This window comes from Monodon monoceros, unplaced genomic scaffold (assembly GCF_005190385.1).
Source record: "Monodon monoceros isolate NGI ecotype Baffin Bay Population unplaced genomic scaffold, NGI_Narwhal_1 Super_Scaffold_3, whole genome shotgun sequence".
NCBI classification, from domain to species: Eukaryota; Metazoa; Chordata; class Mammalia; order Artiodactyla; family Monodontidae; genus Monodon; species Monodon monoceros.
This window is the reverse complement of record NW_021703780.1, coordinates 40,289,216-40,311,045: the sequence shown is the minus strand read 5'-3', so window position 1 is coordinate 40,311,045 and position 21,830 is coordinate 40,289,216. Positions and strand designations below refer to the sequence as shown.

The window sequence follows — 21,830 nt, the reverse complement described above, 5'->3', positions numbered from 1 at the left end:
CCACAACAGTGAGAGGCCCGCGTACCGGAAAAAAAAGAAAAAAAACACACAGAGACTATCTCAACCTTCCAAAATCTTTTCCCTAACCATTGCATAAATGAAGTAACATTATGGGTTGTTTTTATTTAGTCATTTCTATTTTTCTTCCCAAGGTGATAGAATAAAATACTTTCTGTTCATATTTTTCTTGCCACAGTTCTACAACCATCTTCCTGATTTACCCCTACAACTAGAGAAAGGTCAGATAATTACCTTCTAACTGTAAACTTAGATTTAAAGAAAACTAATACAGTATATTTACTACTTTATATTATTTATCTATACAAGGAAAAAATGAATACTTTAGAGTGAATGATGCAACTATTACTTGATACTATCATGTTCTCCTTCTTTAGTATACTTTTTTCTTTTACCTATACTTTTTTTGCTTCGTCCATAAAATGGGCATAATGATTTCTATCTTAGCTGTACTGCCAAATTTAAATGTCTGTCATAAGCATAATACCTCAACACATATTCATCTCTTCCTTTCTCCTTTCGTCGTGTCACAACCTTTCCCCAAAACTCAGATAAATGTTGAGAAGTTCCAGGGTCTCTTCTTTTTCCAAATGCAAGGCAGGGGTGCGTGTGCATATTTGGGAAGCAGTTTTGTAAAAGGGAAGAAAAACGTCTTTCTGCAGGGAGGCACACCTCTCCTTACTGTGATCCCTCCACTGTCCACAGTTGGGTTGTGTTTTTTAAAAATTAATTAATTAATTTTTTGGCTGTGTTGGGTCTTCGTTGCTGTGTGCGGGCTTTCTCTAGTTGCGGTGAGCAGGGGCTACTCTTCATTGCGGTGCGCGGGCTTCTCATTGTCGTGGCTTCTCTTGTTGCAGAACACGGGCTCTAGGCGCGCAGGCTTCAGTAGTTGTGGCACGTGGGCTCAGTAGTTGTGGCTTGCGGGCTCTAGAGCTCAGGCTCAGTAGTTATGGCGCACAGGCTTAGTTGCTCTGCAACATATGGGATCTTCCCGTGTCCCTTGCATTGGCAGGCAGATTCCAAACCACTGAGCCACCAGGGAAGCCCCACAGTTGGGTTTTGAGATGATTGACTGCTTTTTTTTTTTTTTTAATTTTTAAAACAGATTTATTTATTTTGGCTCTGCACGTCTTCATTATGGCACGTGTAGCACATGGATCTTCATTGCGGCATGCCTGTGGGATCTACTTCCCTGACTAGGGATCGAACCCAGGCCCTCTGCCTTGGAAGCGCTGAGTCTTACACAGTGGACCACCAGGGAAGTCCCTTGGCTGCTTTTTCTTTTTTTAGCCAAATTTTTTTAATATATGTATTTTTAAATTTTTCATTTATTTTTTGGCTGCATTGGGTCTTTATTGCTGCGTGCAGGCTTTCTCTAGTTGCCGCGAGCGGGGTGTTCTCTTCCTTGCAGTGTGCAGCTTCTTGTTGCGGTGGCTTTTCTTGTTGCGGCACACGGTTTCAGTAGGTGCGGCGTGTGGGCTCAGTAGTTGTGGCGCATGGGCTTAGTTGCTCCTCAACATGTGGGATCTTCCTGGACCAGGGATCGAACATGTGTCCCCTGCATTGGCAGGCAGATTCCTAACCACTGTGCCACCAGGGAAGTCTGACTGCTTTTAAAAATAGAAATAGTGTGTATACTTGTGTTTTTGGATTAAAGGATTGTTAAGATCCTAAGAAAAACATTTTAAGAAGAAAATATACTTATTTGATTGATATTTAAATCAAATCGGTTTAGAGCAATCTAGTTTCTCAAAGAAAAGAAAAATTCGCCAATCAATCAGTCAGTAATCTGTGATAAGATTGATTGCATTCGTGATCCCAATTTTTGGCCTCTATCTGTATCCACATTCTTTGCCCTGTGACTTTATAATGCCTCTCAAAACAGACGTAGAGGGGACTTCCCTGGCGGTCCAGTGGTTAAGACTCTGTGCTGCCACTGCAGGAGGCACGGGTTCCATCCCTGATTGGGGAACTAAGATCCCACATGCCACGCAGTGCGGTCCAAAAAAAAAAAAAGGATGTAGAGCCCATTTCCCTACCCCTTACATCTGACTTGGCCAGGTACTTGGTGTCGGCAAATAGGATGTTAGCAGGCTGTAGGCCTGCAGAAGATTAAACAAGTGCTTTCGTGTTGGCATTTCCTCTCTTACTTTTCTGCAGTTGCTTCAAGAACGTGCTCAGTCTTGCTTGAGGACATGTCTTGGTTGCTGGGGGGATGTGAGAAAGACACATGGAAGAGAGTCCAGTTGTCTAGAAGTCATACTAGACCAGCCAGCCACCAGCTAGACCCATTGACTAACTGAAGATTCATTAGTGAGCTCAATCTAAATCAACAAAACTGCTCAGTTGACCATTGGTTGTGAGAAATTATCTACAATTATCGTTTTATTTATTTATTTATTTTTTGGTTGCATCGGGTCTTTAGTTGCGGCACGTGGACTCCTCAGTTGTGGCATGTGAACTCTTAGTTGCAGCATGCAGGTGGGATCTAGTTCCTTGACAAGGTATCAAACCCGGGCCCTCTGCATTGGGAGCGCAGAGTCTTAACCACTGCGCCACCAGGGAAGCCCCTACAATTATTGTTTTAAATCACTAAGGTCTGGAGTTGTTACGCAGTAATGAAACCACACAACTCATCTCAGGACTTAACAAAGCTCAGATTCTTTATGCCTTGGCACTGAAAGAATTCGGTGAGGGACAAAGTGATAGGTAAGAAGTGCATTTATTAGTATAGGACACTTGAGAAGGATATAAGCAGGTGGGTCAGAGGGGTTTGCCCTGAAAACTAAGTGGACTACATTTTTGCAATCAAAGACAAAGTGGGGAGAGAGAGAAGCCCACCTTCCTTCTCTTTCTTTGTAAAGATGTTGCGGGAAAATGGGCGCGAGAGGATGGTAACATCCCAGGTCTCAGGCGAGTCCCTGGGACGGGCCGCCAAGTGAGGGTCCTTGACTTCACGCAGAAAAGGATTCAAGAGTGAGCCGTAGTAAAATGAAAGCAGGTTTATTGAGAGAGATACACACTCAGCAGAGTGTGGGCCATCTCAGAAGGTGAGAGCGACCCAAAACATGGGGTGGTTAGTTTTTATGGGCTGGGTAATTTCATAGGCTAATGAGTGGGAGGATTATTCCAACTATTTCGGAGAAGGGGCGGGGATTTCCAGGAATTGGACTATTGCCCACTTCTTGGCCTTTTACAGTCGGCCTCAGAACTGTCATGTCACCTGAGGGTGTGTCATTTAGCTAATGTATTACAATGAGTGTTTAATGAGGCTCGAGGTCCACTGGAAGTTGACTCATCTGCCAACTTGGGCCTAATCGGTTCTGACCAGCTATTGTAGTATCGTTTTTCTCAACAGCTGTGTCATTCTTTAAGGGTTGTGCCTTACCCTCTTCCCTCCTCTTCTGTCTCAGTGATAGCTAACAGATACAGAAATTGGTACCAGAAATACCAATTTTTTGTTAAGCTTTTAACAAAAGCTTAAAATATGTGACTTTTGCTCTGGGACAGGGTGGCAGGGGGGCTGAAAAATAGTTAAGAAAGTGTTAAAGAAGGAGAAATGGTGACCTGTATATGTAGTGGCAAACAATTAGTAAAACTGTCACCTGTGATAGAAAATATACCTAGTGAACTTGTAGACTTGAGCCAAGAAATTTCCAGGCAGAATGCAGAAAATGTCAGCTGGATCTTACTATTGGTAACTGAAAACTGGGTCGCCTCTTGGTGGGTCGCAGCCAAAAGACACAACCAAGCCAAAGATCTAGAGAAGGCAGGATTCATCACTTGCAGCACGTAAGAACACTGGGGATCCTTTCCAAAGCAGTGTCTCACCAAATAGCAAAATCAGGTAAGTCTTAAGCTAAGGGTGCATACATATTCATGAAGGGGTTTGGGCAGAGAATTCAGCATAGAAATGGGGCGAAGGTCAACAGAGTTCAGGCTCTAGTTGATTGACTGTTACCAAGGTCAGAAAAGGTCTACATCATCATTCCTTAGGTTTTAGTTGATCTGGTGGTTGAGTGCTCCAGGGGGTTTGAATTCTGCAAAACAGCTTAAGAATGTGCTTCAGGCTAACCTTTACTGTTGAAACAGAACTGGGAGTCTTTACAACTGATTTATTATCTTTGCTATTGTTAAGTTATCTCCCTGGCCTGGTAATAGCTGTTTGTTTTTACCTTCTTTTGTTCCATTAGAATCATTAACCACCAGACCTATTCGGCAAGGGCAAGCATTGTGGCCAGGCTTGGATTACAAAATGGAATGGCTTAAGTTTCTCTTATGTTAAAAAGGTTATCTCTGGTTCTCTTCCTCTGGGGGACCCCCTACCCTACCTTCTTTTTTTTTTTTTTTTTTTAATTAATTAATTAATTTATTTTTGGCTGTGTTGGGTCTTCGTTTCTGTGCGAGGGCTTTCTCTAGTTGTGGCGAGCGGGGGAGCCACTCTTCATTGCGGTGCGCGGGCCTCTCACTGTCGTGGCCTCTCTTGTTGCGGAGCACAGGCTCCAGACGTGCAGGCTCAGTAGTTGTGGCTCACGGGCCCAGTTGATCCAAGGCATGTGGGATCTTCCCAGACCAGGGCTCGAACCCGTGTCCCCTGCATTGGCAGGTGGATTCTCAACCACTGCGCCGCCAGGGAAGCCCACCCTACCTTCTTAAACTGTGTTTGATAAAATTTTATAAGAAAGAGATGAGCTAAAGGAAGAACTGGTCAACTTATAAGCAGAATTTGGAGGAAATGTGAAGCGGGGGCAGAATTTTCTGGGTTGGAAAATAAAATTATTTCTCATTCCCAGCCTCTTAGGTCAGTAAAAAATGATCAAAGTTAAGAAATGGCCTCAAAGGTGTGGCTGAATACTGTTAAGTCCTCTGAAAAAATCAAGGCAATGCCTAGTCCAGTCTCAGCTGGACAAAAGGGCTTCTAGGAATTTTAAGGCATTACTCCCACAGCATCCTGATACAGCCCAGAGACTTTAGTCAATGGAGACTTAGTCAACAGAGAAGCATGTCCCAAGAGAATTTTGGGTGTGGCTCTTGGTGCATGAAGTAAAGTCAATCAGATACATAGAAAAACTCCAAAGTTTTTAAGGGTCTTATACCCCCAAAATCACTGCTAGTCTAGGCTCTGTGCAAAGAACTGACTCTTCAACTTGTACAAAGGCCTCTAGGCTTCCTACTGTCTGCTGGGAGAAAGCAAGCTGAGAAAATTTCTCAGCTACCATCAGTGGTTGTTTCTTCCGTTGAAGCCAAGGTGAAACCGTGCACCTCAGATTGGGACTCATTTCGGGACTCGAACCTGGCCAAAACCCTGCTTGGGATTTGAACCCACAGTCTTTTAATTAGAATCACTCACATGGTATCTGGACTTGCTGAGGCTCATGTTCTTTGTGTCTCAGCACAGAAGGAATTCAGCAAGAGGCAAAATGATAGGCAAGAAGTAGATTTATTAATATAGGATGCTTGTAAGAGATGCAAGCAGGCAGGTGAGGGAGCTCTGCCCTGAGGATTAAGTGGGCTACAATTTTATAGTCAAAGGAAAGGGGGAGGGGAAAAGACCACCTCCTTCGAATAGACGTGAGGCTTACATCACTAGTTCCTCCTTGCTTCGTATCAGGCAGGAGAGTGGCAGAGGTCAAACTAGGATTATCATAGCGGTTTATTCAAATCAGAGAAGGGTGGTGACATTTTTCTTCCACCTAATGGCCTGGGGCATATCTCGTGCTTTTATTTATGGCTTTATAGTTAAGCCAGCCTGCTTTGTTCCACAACGTTCCAATAGCTTTCTTGAGCAATCATTAACGTACAGTGGTCTCCCAAAGTTTCCTAGGTTTCCCTCTCTATCTGTAGCCGCCTACTGGGACTTCTACAACTACCTGTATAACTATCGTATTCTACCTCTATCAAAGGAGCATGATGGGAAAGGAAAGACTCCCTCAGAGTTGGGTGAGCCAAAAGCCATGGAGAATAGTGGATTGGGGAGCCATTCTGAAGGAAGAGAACGAGGTCTCATCAGAGAATATTCCCCATCCCCAGAGTAGGGGGACCTGGCTGGATTTGCCCAGCTGATTTCAGAAGTGTTCTGGACCAGTGACTTCCATATGCCAACTACTCTTCCTTATTCTTTTTCAGGGGAGTGTCTATTGTTATTCTGTCCCTGACTCACCATTGTATTTTGGGTGTGTGGGGGATAAATAACTTGTCTTTTTAGATCATAGGTATTGCATTCAAGAGCCACATTCAGACCTGATGTAGATCACAAGATCCTGGACTTTGAGCCTAATGTCGTGAATGGATGCGTCTTTTGGGGGTCCTGAAATGGTGATGAGCATATTTTGCATGGAGAGAGAACAGAAATAATTGTGGCCAGAGGACAGATTGGTAGGTTGATTTAATTGATGGCTCCAATTCTTCACCCTTCCCTATATTCACACCCTTTGTCCTGTGAATTTTCAGTTCCTTCCATAACAGAAGCAGAGTCTAATTTCTCACCCTCCTAAAGAATCTGAATTTAGCCATGTGACTTGCTTTGGCCATTGTAGTAATGTTAGCTGACTTGACATAAGTAGAGGTTAGAAAAACTGTGTTTCTGCTACTTCTCTCTTTTCATTTATTTATTTATTTATGGCTGCGTCAGGTCTTTATTGTGGCACAAGGGATCTTTCATTGAGGTGCGCAGGCTCTTCGTTGTGGCACACGGGCTTCTTTCTAGCTGCGGCACACAGGCTCCCCTCTAGTTGTGGCACGTGGGTTTTCTCTCTCTAGTTGTGATATGTGGGCTCCAGGGCGCGTGGACTCTGTAGTTTGTGGCATGCAGGCTCTTTAGTTGAGGCGTGCAAGCTCAGTAGTTGTGGCACGTGGGCTCAGTAGTTGTGGCACGCAGGCTTGGTTGCCCTGCAGCATGTAGGATCTTAGTTCCCTGACCAGGGATCGAACCTGCATCCCCTGCATTGTAAGGCGGATTCTTTACTGCTGGACCACCAGGGAAGTCTCCTCTGCTACTTCTCTTGCTCCTCTGTGATCACCATGAAAACATGTCCAAAACATTCCCAGCTTAAGCTGCCAGAGGGACATGAATGACACATGGAGGAAACTGAGTTGCCCAGCTGAGGTTATCCTAGACAAGCCAGCCCTCAGCTGACCTGCCAATTGATGACAAACACATGAATGTACCCAACTAAGAGCAGCCAAGCCTGGCCCAGATCAGCAGAATTGTCCACTTGAACCACTGACTGTGGGGAATAATCAATGGTTATTGTTTTAAGTTGCTAAGCTTTGGGATAGTTTTGTTACACAGCAATAACTAACTGATACATGGTTATTGACTATGTATGTACATTTTTAAAAAATTGGAAAAGGACTACACAAACGTTAAGAAAAATGAATTATGGTGATTTTTAGTTTTTTCTTCTATTATCCCTATAACTGTGTTTCCCAGTTATAATAAAAAGAAAGCAGAGTAACATAATGGTAAAGATCATAGACTTCAGAAAAATCTTAGGTTCCTAGTATAAAACAGATTTGGATTTTACTTACACTTGCACTTTTCACTTAGACTCTGGGGAGTTACTTAGCCTCTCTAAACCTCAATTTCTTTATCTGCTAAATGGGCATACTTCATAAAGTTGTGAAAATTAATCAAGATAAAATATATAAAGGGTATAGTATGTATCCGACACAGAATAAAAACTCAGATTTTATTACTTTTAAAAATTTTTATTGGAGTATAGTTGATTTACAATGTTATGTTAGTTTCAGGTGTACAGTGTACATTGTGGTTTTTTTTTCTTACAAATTTATTTATTTTTGGCTGAGTTGGGTCTTTGTTGCTGCAGGCGGGCTTTCTCTATTTGCGGCGACTGGGGGCTACTCTTCATTGCAGTGCGCAGGCTTCTCATTGTGGTGGCTTCTCTTGTGGAGCACAGGCTCTAGACACATGGGCTTCAGTAGTTGTGGCACACAGGCTCAGTAGCTGTGGCTCGTGGGCTCTAGAGTGCAGGCTCAGTAGTTGTGGCGCACGGGCTTAGTTGCTCCGCGGCGGCATGTGGGATCTTCCCGGACTGGGGCACGAACCCGTGTCCCCTGCATCAGCAGGCGGACTCTCAACCACTGCGCCACCAGGGAAGCCCCGACAGGCAGATTCTTAACCACTGCGCCACCAGGGAAGCCCCAGATTTTATTATTAATAATAAAATATTTTTGAAGATTACAATGAAGTCCTATTATTTGATTAGCAGTAATTGACAAACAAATTCAATAGATACAACTCAGTTCCTACCGGTAAATCATATACATAACGAGACAAATACAAATACTAGAGCAAAGTTCTCAGACATTCCAGTCCATTTGGGTTTATAGAGCCTTCATGGTATCCAATAAATGTTTGTTGAATGAATGAAAGAAAGCATGCATTCTTATTTATTTTCACATTTTAGAGGGACTGGCTCAAAAGCTATGTAAGAGGAAGACCTAAGACTTATACCCAGGTCCCAAAACTTAAAGTGAAATGGTCTTCCTAACTGGACAAGACCATTAAGCATCAGATCCCAAGAAACACTGGAGATGAGAGAAGGGCGAAACTGACCCAGGTTTGGAGGGTGGTCACAGAAGGCTTCCTGACAGAGATGGAATTAACATTGGATGTGTAGGGGAGGGAAGATAATTTTTCCTCTACCCCTCTGAATTCTTAGCTGAGACCCCTGCAATAAAAGACAGATTAACAAGAGGAAAACAAATAGAAGTGCATTGACTTGTATACCTCATATATACCTGGGAGGAGATACCCAGGGAAAAATGAGTAACTTCCTGATGTAGCTTAGAATTCAGGATTAAATACCATCTTAATAGGGACGGGGGAGGGATTATGTAGGCCTCTTAGGGGAGAGTAAATGATTTTTAAGGAAGCAAACGGGCCCTTAAGAGAATAGATGGGAGATATGACAGTTTGTGACAAAGTTTGGTGCGATGTGGACTTCTAGTCTCCTCTTTGAGGATAAACAGTCTTCTCTGGTTGATGAAACTCCTGGGGAGGGGAATCCATGACAATCCATCCTGAGAGGATCTGTCTTTAGGCAGATAAGGGGGATTCCGAGAAAGCCTCTCCCTGCATTTGCTGTTTTTCAAGTGCCTACAGCTCAAAATATACCAAAGTGTCATATTTTGAGGTGGCATATTCTGCTGCCCTTCTGATGTTAAAGGACAAAGAAGCAGAGGTTGAAACAAAGAAAAGAGGTGGGTGGGGAGCAGATCCTGTTAAATGTGGATTGGAGGACAGGGAAGAAGTGGAGGAGCTCTGAAGACAACAGCGTGATACTTGGACCATCTGGTTAGGAGTCAGAGAAAAGCTGGAAAGGTCTCAAATGCCTGTTTGTTCCCTCCTCTGAGAAGCCTCCCTGGATCACCCCCAGACCTGGCTTGGTGCATCTCCTCTGGGACCCCACGGCCCCTGCGCTGCCCTGACACTTCTCACCTGAGTCATTGTCACTGCTTGGCGCTTCCTCCTTTGAAGTGGAAGCTCCCTAAGGATAGAGAGACATTGGCTTCCCAGTGCCTCCACCAGGGACCCGCAAAGAGGAAGTGAACGTAATGAATAGAACGGATCTAGTGGATCTGAAGTGGGGATGTGACATGATAAAGACAATGTTTCGTGAAGTGGGTTTGGCGGTGGTGGGGTTCTGGAAAGATTTGAGCTGGGCAGGACCCAAGGAAGGGCCATTACCAAAACCTAGAACATTGAGGATACACCCCAGGGCCTTGGCAGTGGGAATGGGAAGGCAGAGATGGGGAGATGAGGAGTGGAGAGGCTTCAGAAGCGGTGCTGACTCAGGGCAGCCGTGGGCAGAGGGAGGCACTGTGGCACGAAGCGTGCACCGGGGAGGGGGGGTCCCGGGTGCAAGGAAGGGGTGTTTCCCATAGACAAAACCCATCTGGGTCTCTCCCTGTCAGGCACACATTCGAGACAAATCCCATAGCATCATGTAGCATGGAAATAGACTTTGTGATATTGCGATTTATAATAAGAAATACATATTTGGTTTTTGTCCTTGTTCCCCACACAGAGCTCCTAAAATCCTTGGAATTTCCTAAGAGATAAGAGCGATATATAAAGGTGCATTTTTTTTTAAAGGTGCTTTTATTCATAACAAGGTCCTTTCAGCCACACCTGAGTTTATGTTAATGAGGTGACTTTTGGAAAGCCCCTAAGGATGGGGGCTGGTTGCCAGGGGAACCAACCTTGATTAGAGAGTTGGAACTTTTGGCCCCATTCTCCCACCTCTGGAGAAGGGGAGAGGGGCTGGAGGTTGAATCAGTAACCAGTGGTCAATGATTTAATCAACCATGCCTGTGTAATGAAGCTTCCATAAGAATCTCTGAACCATGGGGTTTGGGAGAGCGTCCTGGTTGGTGAACACCTGCCAGCTATGCCTCCACCTGCCAGGAGGGTGGCACACCCAGAACCCCATGGGGACAGAAGCTCTTGTGTTCTGGACTCTTCCAGACCTGACCCTATCTCTTCATCATCTGGTTGTTCATTTGTATCTTTTTCTTTTTAAATATTTATTTGGCTGCGCTGGGTCTTAGCTGCAGCATGCAGGATCTTTGTTGCTACGTGAGGGATCCTTAGTGGCAGCATGTGGGCTCCTACTTGCGGCATGCGTGATCTAGTTCCCTGACCAGGGATCGAACCTGGGCCCCCTGCACTGGGAGCGCTGAGTCTTAACCACTGGACCACCAGGGAAGTCCCCATTTGTATCTTTTAATATCTTTTGTAATAAACTGGCAATCTAGTAAGTAGACTGTTTTCTGAGCCGCTCTAGCAAATTGATCGAACAAGAGGAAGGGGTTGTTGGAACTTCTATAGCCGGTCTGTCAGAAGCATCTGGACTTGCTATTGGCATTTGAGGTGGGGGCGGGGGTAGTCTTCAGGGACTGAGCCCTTAACTCGGGGGATCTGATGCTATCTCCAGGTAGACAAGTGCCAGATTTAAATTGTAGGATACCCAGCTTTGCTGGGGAAAGAGAAAACAAGGAGGTCAATAAGAGAAGCAGCCGCAGCCCTCTGACCTTCATCTCATTCTGTGGAGGCGAGCCAGGCCAGGGGTAGCTGGGCCTGCTTTACAGTGTGCATTCCAGCGAAGGGCCTTCTTGCCATCACTCTGCCTTTGTATAGAGCTAGCATGGGAAAGCAGCCTTGTCAATGAAGGAACACCAGGCTGCCTGGCACCATTCAGTCTGGATTCGGGGGGCCAGCCCATTACAGGAGTTGTCTGAGGATGCCAGTAACTGGACACCTCTGGCCTATGGATGTTACTGTGTCCCCAACTGGCCAAGGAGGGGGGGCAGAGAATATTTGGAAAAGTCCCCAGTCCAGCAGTCAGCTGAGCTTGGTTGTGGCTCCTCTCACTGGGAGAAGAAAGGAGGGCTACTCCTACCCAGCCCATTGTTCAGGCCAGCCAAGGTCATGTAAAAACAATCTTGTCCATTACACTACACATCACAACTGAATGCAGGGACTCCCCCACCTCCTCACCAGGATAGCATTTGGCTTTTAGCCTGCACTCAGCCCTTCTCACACTCAGCCTGCTAGTAGGCTGGCGATCAGGTTCCTGGAAATCTCATTCTTTTTTAGCAGACATGGGAACCCACATCCCTAAGCCCAGCCCAGTGCCTCCTATGCACTCTGATTCACAACATCCACAGTTCAGAGATGCTGGACATGCCAAATTCACCCTGGTGTGGTCCTCCTGAGAATTCAGCAAGAAACTGTTCTCACTCTCGAGGAAGCCTAACCATCTGCTGGAAATGAATTGGAGAAATTGCTCTTAGTAGGGTTGCCCTAAGAGAGGGTTCAAGTCAAAACATGAGAAGGCTGGTGAGCCCAGCTTCCATGCAGCCAATCATCACAAAAGTCTGTGCCGTGAACTTTGCAAAGCAGGTTCACTGCATGATGTGATGGAACAGAAAACTTTGAAGAACTGTGTTCTTAGCTAAACCTTGAAAAACTTGAGGCATTGGGCACCAGGAATGATTCCCAGATTGCAAATGAAGAGTTGGTTAAGTGGAGCTGAGAGGTATACTCATATCCATGTTTATTTCAGCAATGGATGCATGCTCACAGGTATCCATTTGGTGCCTGCCTGCATCTGTTGCCAAATCCCATACTCCAGGTGGAGGGAGATTCTGTGGCTTTCGTCTCTTAAGCTATTGACTTTTCTCAGAAAGTCCAGTTTCTGCCCATGTTATTCCATCACTTGATTTTGGTCTTGTGAGGTTGCCCCTCTTTTGATTCATTCATACAATTTGCCAGGGATCTGCTTCCAGTCATGTGCTCGATAGGGCAGACCACTGCTTTTTGTTCTTGTTAACTGGTGGGCTGAATCCCTCCTCTTCCCCCATCTTTTATATCCCGGTAGTCTGGTGTTCACCTTTTTATGGTGTTTGGCAATTGGCAACCATGTCCCATAAACTGGGTTTTGCTGATTTTCTGGACCTTGACATTTAGATACCTCTGGCAATCTCTTGTAACTCCCTTCTCTCTCTGTCTCTGTCTCGCTCACACACACACACACACACACCTGTTCTGCTTAGATTGAACTAAATCGGATTTTACAAGTGTCTTTGATCTGGGCCTTTACATCCTTGGTGTGTACAACTGGAGCAGGATATGGTTGTTTTCTTTATTTTAATTAACTAACGAATTAATTATAATTAATTTTAATGCTATTCAGATGGTTAGGTCCTAAAAACTTGTTCAAACAATCTACTGAGTGGTTTGGGCAAAGGAAGGATTTTCTCATTTGGATGGACACCCAGTGGCCTAAAATAAACTTTCTTCAGAGGCTGTAAAACAGCAAACACATGAAGGTACGCTGCGGGGTGGGGGCGGGGAGGCACCGGGTTCGAGGCAGGGCAGGTGCCAGTTTATACTGACGCTGCACAGCTGAGCATGACACCTGAACACGCTCCTTCCCCTGGCTGCATTGCCCCAGCTCCATGGCACTACGGACTGAGGAATATAGACCTCTTTGCAGGAGACGAAGGTACAATTTCAGAAGAACTACAAATCTTGAGAAGAATTTGATTTAACTTCCTTAATACCTGCAGAGCCCATCTGCTCCCTGCCTTATTCTGTCCCTCCTAAGTTCTCACGCCTCACAGCTCCGGGATGTATTTAGATTTCTGTTTTGGCAACTTCGTCGGGGCAGAATAGAGGGTGGAGTGGAAGGCTAGACACAGGCCAAAACCTTATGGGGCTCCCCACGCCTTCCAGGATAGAGTTCTAACGCCTTTCTTACAGGGGAAGAGGACACACAGCTGCCACCAGGGCCCACCTTTCTTCCAGCCTCCCGCGGGGAGGGGGTGAGAGGTGCGCACCGAGGCCCTGCCCACGAGAGGGCACGCTTGCGTGCCTGATGCAGCAGCGGCCATCTTTGACCCGGGCAGCCGGCTCACCTCCCGGCGTTCTCAGAGGGGTCGCGCGGTTCCCGCCCGTAGCGTGTAGGCTACCTCCACCGCCTCACCCCTTGGCAGACCTGTGCTCAAGACCAACGGCCCCAGCCCCCACCCTTCCGGCCTCCATGTAAAACCTCGAGCCAGTATCCTGGTGGCAAGTGCCAGCTCCCCAACCTTTCTACCTGGTAACTCTGGACAGGTACCTCAGTTTCCTTATCTGTAAAGTGGGAGTTTAGGGCCCCCCCTATTCCCGGTCACAAGCTATAATACCTCCTGATTGGGCATGTATGATAAATTCTCAGCATAAAGCCCGGCACAGAGTATGTTCCATAAATGTCGCCTCCGAGCTTTTCCTACAGGAAATTGCAAGGGGCCTTGTATCCACCACCCTTTCAGCCACCACTGCTGCAGGGGCCCCCTCCCTATGACTGCAGTCAGTACGTGGGCTCTTTGAAGACCAAGTCGGAGGGCCCAGGGGATTGGCAAGATGCTCTAGGGGGAGTGAAAGAGAAGCCTGAATCCTTTAGGACTTGCATGTGACCACTTTGGAAGGGTGTCAGAAAACAGACCAGGGTGCCCAGGACTGGAAAGACTTTGTAGATTTTGGAACATTTAAACGCCCCCGTGCTTGTTATTTTTATCACCCCTGGCTGTGTCCCCATAGGGACTCCCATGCAGCACAAAACTCCTAGAATGAAAAGCCCTGTGTGTGTGCTAGCTGTGGGGGACATCGGGAAGAGGGAGCCGGGACACTGTGTCCCAGGTGGAGCCAAGCGTGGGTGGTGGCCCCCGGAACGGAGAGGGATTCAGGCCAGGCCTGTGGGGGTCCCCAGGCAGGTGCAGCTGCCCCACCAGCTCTGCAGCCAGAGCCTAGCAGTTTGGAGACCCCTGACTCTCTGTGGGGATGGGAAACTTGCCTGGAACCCAAAGAAATGAGGGTAGTTCCTGGAGAAGGGGCTGGAGAAGAGTGGGGAGGGGCCAAGGCCTTCTAGGAGGCTGGAGAAACACACCCAGCCCTCCACAGGGTTCAGGAGGCCCGAGATGAGACCTGTCAGTAAAAACCAGGTGAAAGCCAGGCGTGCCCAGGTTCCCCGTCCAGCCTGATGGAGAGAAGGGTAGCAGAGGAGACAAAAATGATCAAGTGGGAGTGGAGGGATTGCAGTTTATTTTCAGACACACTCAGAGGGTGGGAGGTGGCCAGCTGGCTCCATCTGCACCCCCTCCCTGCATTTGGCTTCATCAAGAACTTCTCTCCCCTGACCTCCAAACCCCTAGGCTGTACAAGGTAGACGAGGCACTCCTACCCCACCCATCAGGAGAGGCTTGGGCAGGTGTGGAGTGAGGAGTGTAGAGACTGGGGGTAGAGTTCAAATATTCACAGTTCCTCTATCCGTAACCCCAGACTACACTGTGCCCAGGCCACGAGGGCGGCTCCCAGCCCTGGGATTCCTAGTGGTGTTAATAGCCCTTCTCTCACTCAGAAACTTCAAGTTGAGCTCCCTACCCCCTTTCCCTGACCATAACAAAACTGCAGTCCTAAACCCTGTAGTCTGGGCGAGGAGGGGGCCTCAGCACTGCACTCACCCAAGCCCCCTGCCTGCCTTTTCTGGAGTGATGGGGGTGGGGCGAGCTTCACTTGTAGTGAGCAGGGGTGGGGGTGGATGTGGGGAGCAAGTGGTAATAGGTGAGGGGAAGGGAGAGAATGAGGGCCTCAGGAGGCAGGCTTGGAAGGTGCTGATGGTCTGCACCCCTACTCCACCCCCACTGCACCCCCAGAATCCCTGAGAGTCCAGCTGCAAAGGCAATATGGGGCAGTGGGAGCGGGGCGGGGAGGAGAGCTGAGCCATACCTCGTCTCCACCCCCCACTGGTCCTGTTCCTGGGGGACATGATGGGCCAGGACTGAGCTCCAGGCCCAGCATTTAAGCTCTGACCTTCCAGAACAGCTGAATCCTGGGAAAGGGTAGGGCTATTAACCCCCACACCCCAGACGTCCTGGCTTTGGGTAGAGAGGTGGGAATCGGAGGGGGGGAGTGTCCCCCCAAGGATATCATAAAAAGCTAAAACCGTTAACAACTCCTTGGGGAGAAGCGGCTCCTAGCCTCTTGCTTCCCCAACTTATCATCTCCCCAAAACCCAGTAGACAGGGCTGAGGGGGTCCCAGAGAGCTAAGGGAGGGGGCCATAGCCCCTCTCTGAGAGGGGGCCCTTTAGCACCATGCAATGTTGAGGCACCCGTGCAGTCTGATGGATCCCTGGGCAGGGACCCTCCAAACCTGGAGTGCCCACTTGCTAAAGCTTCTGTGCTCTTAAGGAGGGGACCCCTGCAGGGGAGGAGGTGAAGGGAGAAGACTGGGCCAAAGTCCACGCAGGGGTCTCAAGACCCCAAAGGACCCCTCCAGGAGTCATGACTTGAAATATCTTCGTACCACAAACTGGCCCAACAAAACCACAGCCAGAACTATCAGCACATTCCGGATGGGACCGTTTCCCAAGTCCAGGGCTGCCACCTGCCAGGAGAGACAGAGTGGTCACAGGGGGGCTGGCGGCATATTCGGCTCCTGGGGACTGGGGTGGGGCTGGGAGAGGGGCGGCCCTAGCAGCAGGGAGGAGGTGGCCAATGCTTGGGCACTCACCCAGCCACCCCTCTGTGCGATCCACCGGGCAATGCAGTGATGCAACATGAAGTCGGCCACGAAGCGGGTCACCTGGCCCAGGAAGCCAGTCAGGCCGCGCTGGTAGACGTGGAGGGCCAGGCGGTAGCCAAAGCCCAGCAGAGCCACCACTCGGCCCCAGTTGATGCCGCTCTCAAACAGGCTGTGGGCCGAGGAGATACAGTCAGTGGAGACCTCTAGAGGGCCCTTCATCTGTTTGCCTCTCCCACCCCCTTGGAGACCCCTACCCCTCTCCCAGCCGGAAAGCAAAATGGCTTAGCTGTGAATGGAGGTGGTAGAGGCTGCCCCAGCCTGGCCTCAATTTGGTTAGAGCCCGTGTCTCTGTGAAAGGAGAAAGCTCAGAGGGCAGATGAATGGGATGCTGCTGCTGGGGCTGTGGCCCCAGGGCTGGGGGAGCAAAGGGGCACAGAGAGCGTGGAGGGCAGAGCGAGCAGACGGAGGCAGCAGGGAGATTACCTGTGGGCATTGCTGCTGGCCTGGCAGCCCGAGGGACAGCAGAGAGAAAAGGACAGAAGAGGAGGTTAGGACAGTCCAGTCCTGGAATCACAGCTGAGTGGGCGGTGGCCTCTCAGGACATGGGCAGGATGTTTCAGCTCCAAGCACTAATTCTGAATCTATTGGCTACTCCTGCCTTCACCCTCAGCCTCGAACCTACCCTGAGACTGACCTCTTTAACCCAGATGGTGACAACAGCTAACACCTTTAAGTGCAGACACTGTTCTAAACATATTTCCCCTATTTTACTGACCAGGAAACTGAAGGCTAGGAAGTTTCACAAAGCCGGTAAATGGCAAAGCTGAGATTTGCCCAGGCTGCTGGTTTCTTTAACCACTGCCTGTCTGACACCAGATTATAGCATCTGGAAGCCATTTCCAGGACCTGGTGGGCTGAAGCCAGAGCCAGCAACCATCTTTGGTGTGAAATGTTCCAAATCAGAAGGACAGCCGTGTCCCAGCTGGGCTGGGGAGCTCTGGGGACATCCCTACCGCGAGCCCCTCTATAGCCCTGATCTAACAGGTCAAGTCCTCGGGGCCAGAGTTAACAAGGGCTGTGCGCTTATGCAGAGATGAAGAGTCTGGGCTCAGAAAGAGAAAGACAGGGGCCCAAGGCCCCGCGTGAGTTAACAGCAGACACGGGGACGGCAAACACGTCTTCTGGCGCCAACAGAGAAGTGTGTCCCCCATCCCATGGGCAGGGCCTGGCATGGTGGTGACAGCACAGTGGAGAGGCAGTGGCCAGAGCTACCTTGAGGCGATCTTGGTGAAATACTCATAGGCATTCTCTGCTGTTGGCTGCAGGTGCTGCAACATGGCCTGGAACTCGGAGTCGTAGCGCCGGTTGATGTCATCCCCGATGATGGCCAGCTGGCGACCCACCTGCCCCATGGTGCTCAAGGAACGGTAGGCAGCAGGTGAGCTGGGGCCTGGGCTCATGGCGAAGGGCTCCTCCCCGAGATGCCCCAGCCTTGGGCCCCCCTCCTTGGTGGTCCCGACCGTGTTCTCAGACACGAGGGCTGGGCCCAGGGACAAGGGGCAGGCATGTGCTGAAAAGGGTGCCAGGTCCCGGATGGGGGTGGGAACCCATATGAAAAAGGAGCAGCAGTGGGAAAAACCCCCAGGCCTGTCCAGCTCCTAGGACCTGCATGGTGACCCCACGTGAGCCACCATCTCCCTGAACATGTCCCCGTGGGCCCAGGGGGCTGCTGCTCACCTGCTAGGTTCTAGGGACAAGGTGACCATTTCTGGGTCAGTGGGCGCAGCCGCCCCCTCGGCCTCCTGCTCCTGCTGATGGCGGTAAAAGACGTAGCTGCGGAAAACCTCCTCCGTGTCCCGGGCTACCTGCTCCTCTGAGGATCAAAGCCAGGAGTCAGGGAGGAAGTGCTCTGGGGATGGTTCACTCTGCCTGTGGACAGAGGTGTCCCTCCTCTAGCCCTTAGTTACCACCTAGGGCTGACACTGAAAAGAGGATTCTTGTCACAGCTCCCTTGTGGAATAGGTGACCCCCAGTTTACGGATGGGGAAACTGAGGTGCAGTGTTTACGTAACTTGCACAAGCGTGTACAGCTGGAGAGAGCGGTGCAGCCAGGATAGAATCCCAGGCATTTGGGTCCCTGACTTTATTTTAGTTTGTCCAAGGCACCGAGCCCTTATGGCTTAGGGAACGTGGGAGACAGAATTTGAAATTGTAGCCCAGAAAAGCCACATCGGGAAACAGTGACAGACCTGGGACTGAACCCAAAGTCCAGGGAACAGCCTGTGCTGGGCCGCGAGCTGCAGGCGTCCCTGACGTTCCCCTTGGAAGAGGAAAGAGGGACAGCCATTTTACTTCCTCCCCAAAGTCGTTAACAATCCCTCTCCCTGTTAACAATCCCTCTCCCTGTTAAGTGGACCTGACTCGGTGATAGGTGGATTTACTTCCTTATTTCTCCCAGGGCAGGGATAGGACAGCCACGCCCCACTCTTCTTTCCTCCTCCTCGCAGATGGCAGGGTGCCCACCTCATGCTCACTGCCTCGCCTCCCCCAGCCTCTGCACCCCCCACTGCTGCCCCCCTGCCTGCATTGGGTAGGGAGATGCTTTTCTCCTTTACCCAAGGTGAGGAAACTGAGGCGGGAGAGCCTGCCTTTAAATCTTGCCCGGCTTGTCCACATCTGCTCTCTCCATCCTCACAGATGGCCCTGGTGGTTATGGGAGGGGTGAGGGGGCAGAAAGACAGTTACCCGAAGTGGAGGAGGGGTCAGGTTCTTCGCACCCCTGCCTGGGAGGACCTGGGCCTTGTCCGGATGCCATTTCTCAGGTCCTGGCAGGAAGGGCAGTGTTAGCCTGTGGGGGTGGGTAGGAAAGCAGAGATGGGGACCAGAGGTTCCAACAGCACACGGAGGGAGGGGACCCCCACTCCTGAAAGACCGCACCGTCCTAAGAACTTACTGAGTATTTCACTGGCAGTTCTTCAAGGAGACTGGGAGTGAGAAAGGCCGGGCAGCCAAGATTCCCACCCAGGGGTCAGCTAGGGCCCAGGGAGGGGTGGCCGCAGCAGTGCCCAAGTGGATCTCTAGTCGCACTGGGAGGCGAGTTTCAGAAGCTGGGGTTCCTTCCGCTGCTCCAGGGCCTCCTGCACCCTACCCAGCACACGCTTACTGCAGACTTGCCACCTTCCAGCCAATGACCCACGAAGCCCGTCCCCGAAGGTTCCACTTCCCCTTGGCTAGTCAGAACACACCTGTTTTCCAACTCAGGCCCGTTAGCCGCAAGCATTTCCTGAGTGCCTATGGTATACTTCTACCATGTATGTTCAAGTACTCCCCAGGGAGTGTGGGACATGGAAAGAACACACTAACCTGGCAGGGTAAGCAATGTCATACCCATTTTACAGGTGGGAAAAGGGAGGCACAAAGAAGTTAGTGCCCAAGGCCACAGAGCTAGTCAAGGAGTCAGGTTGGTTATTTGAATTTCCACGAGTCAGTCCTCCACTCAGCACTCATTTCAGATTTATTTTTCAGTTTGTGGACCTTAGAGGGTGTCCTTTCCGGGGAAACTTCCCTTGTTTGCATCCCGCCTGTGATCTTCACATTTCTGCCTAGCAGGTGGTTGAGGAAATCACATGTACCCCTTGCTCTCCTGTCTCCAGCCCCTATTTTCCTCCTTTGCCCAGTCCTGGCCACAACCCCAGTATGCTCTGTAAACCTCCACAGAGGGAGTATTTCCTGGACATAAGCTATTTCACTTTCAATTTGCACCCCCTTCACTTCCCCCCACCCCAAAGCTGCCTCCATCACCCAGGCGGGAAGCCACCCTCCTCCTCTCCCTGGGAGGACCTGTGTACCCTCCCCCCACCTTCCCTCTCAGGCCTGGGGCCATTTTCGAAAGTGCCTGAGGAGAAGGGTGGGGAAAGTCCGGACCACCTGTGCTCTCCACCCCTTCACTGTCTCAGGGCAGGGACAGGGAGAAGACCAACTCTCCCCTCCTCCACCCCTGGGTGCTCAGACTCCTTAAGACAGACCTTTGCCTGGCACACCCCCATCCCAGAAGCTTCTTCCTGAACAAGGTACCTTCCTCTCTCCCTTGGTCTCCGAAACACAGTGCCCCCAGGACAGCAGGGCTGGAGGATGCTGATTGCATCTCGACTGCCTCTACCGCTACCCCTGGGGCTCAATGCTGGGGAGAAAGTGGAGCCTCAGAACCGGCCCCAGGGCCAGAGGCCTATGCCAACCTGGGTCTACCTCTGCCCCCATCCAAGTGGCCTGACTTCCTGGTAGGGAGAGTCCACTGTGCCCCACCTGCGGGGTTTGCCGGGCCCAGGATGTTTCCCGGGGCGGGGGGGAGATGCAGACCTAGCCCTGCTGCAGACCTAGTCTGAGGGCTCCTGGGACAGCAGGAAGTGCTGTGAAAGTTCTCCCCCTGCCCTTGACCTTGGCTCTGACCTCCACTCCCATCCCCCAGACTGCTAAAGAACCTGGTTCTTTAGCACCCGATTCTCTGGCACCAGGGCCAGGCCAAGAGGGAAAGCTGTCTGAGGAGCAGCCAGAGGGAGCCCCGGCCGGATCAGGCCCTGAGCAGGAGTTGGTGGAGCTGCCCAGACAAGCCTCGAGGCCTCCCCCTCCCCACCGGGCTCCCTGCGAGCTCCCTGCCTCACCCTGGGCCTGGGGCTGCCGAGAGTGGGGAGCATGGGCAGGACCTTCCCGGCTTACCTGCCCGGACCCTGGCCCAGGCCCGGGACGGCTCAGCGGGGCAGAGGCTGGAGATCCTGAGGAGCCAGGGCTGCTCCCAGGGTCAGGTACCCAGGTCTGGCTCCCAGGAAGGGGCGTCAGTGAATTCCTGGTGTCTGGATGCAGCCTCTGCTGGTCCCAGCACGGCCCTAGGGACCCGCGAGGCTGCGGCGATCATAGAGGTGCCGGCGGTTCCCGGCTCCAATCAGCTCCCTCTAGAGGAAGTTGCTCTGTGGCCGCCGGATGCAGATGCCCCAGCCTACAGGGCTCCCAGGCGGAGAGAGCGGCTCCCACCCAGGCAGAGTGGCGCCCCCTCCCCCACTGCTTTTCCCACCGTTGATTCCCAGTCTTCATCCTTGATCTTTCCCCTGCTTCCATCAATGTCAATAAAAAAGCCAGGATGGCGAGGTTTCTTAAGCGCCACTGTGTACCAGGCACTTTAAAACCTCTTTGGAACAACCCTTGGAAGTAAGTGCAGTGGACCACACCCATCTTAGAGCTGAACAAACTGAGGCTCAGCTGGTTTAAGGAACCTTGCCCAAGGTCACTGAGCTGGGTTTATAATCAGGTCTGTAGGTGCCGTGAGGAATAATAATACTAAATTGAGATTCAACGCGCAAGCACCTCGGTGGTCTGCAGAGAGAAAAATCCTGAATGTGATAGGCAGGTAAACATGAAAACACAGTGGGTCTGTGCTACCACCTGGGCATGTGCCAGCTGGATACTGAGAGGAGAGAGAAGAGGGAGGACAGAGACTCTCTGGCCTCAGGGATTGAATGGTTCTCAAGGACAGAAGCTACCGCAGCCAGGGAAGGACAGGCCTGGAGAGAGCTGTGTGCCTCCACCCCATTCTCAGAGTTGGGGTTCTCCAGCGACCTCGGCCTGCCCCCTACCCTGGTGTTTCCTGGAGCCTCGCCAACCCCCTCCCCCTTCAGGCTGGCTCCCCAGGCCTCCTTCCCCTGCCTCATCAACCCCTTGCACTCTCTGCC

General features: G+C 50.3%; 2 protein-coding genes across 6 annotated transcripts in view; one reads left to right on the top strand and one right to left on the bottom strand.

Moving 5' to 3' along the window:
• The window catches only part of LOC114907655 (gametogenetin-binding protein 1-like), a 79,396-nt gene that overhangs the window by 52,297 nt on the left and 5,269 nt on the right, over positions 1 to 21,830 (top strand). For 2 of the 5 annotated variants that reach the window (XR_003796757.1, XM_029243397.1), the window contains exon 3: positions 17,436 to 17,548. The gene's annotated coding sequence lies outside the window, so the exon portion shown is untranslated. Of the gene's footprint in view, positions 1 to 6,357; positions 6,394 to 13,597; positions 13,664 to 17,435; positions 17,549 to 19,982; positions 20,181 to 21,830 lie in introns of those variants that run through there. The other 3 variants (XM_029243399.1, XM_029243398.1, XM_029243400.1) reach the window with 3 other exon arrangements.
• On the bottom strand, positions 13,998 to 21,044 carry BAK1 (BCL2 antagonist/killer 1). Its single transcript, XM_029243401.1, has 6 exons — positions 20,824 to 21,044; positions 18,856 to 18,958; positions 17,848 to 17,983; positions 17,383 to 17,526; positions 16,099 to 16,279; positions 13,998 to 15,972 (listed from the first exon to the last, which is right to left on the bottom strand). The coding sequence occupies exons 2-6, from the start codon at positions 18,923 to 18,925 to the stop codon at positions 15,868 to 15,870; spliced, it is 636 nt and encodes a 211-aa protein (XP_029099234.1). The 5' UTR covers positions 18,926 to 18,958; positions 20,824 to 21,044; the 3' UTR covers positions 13,998 to 15,867.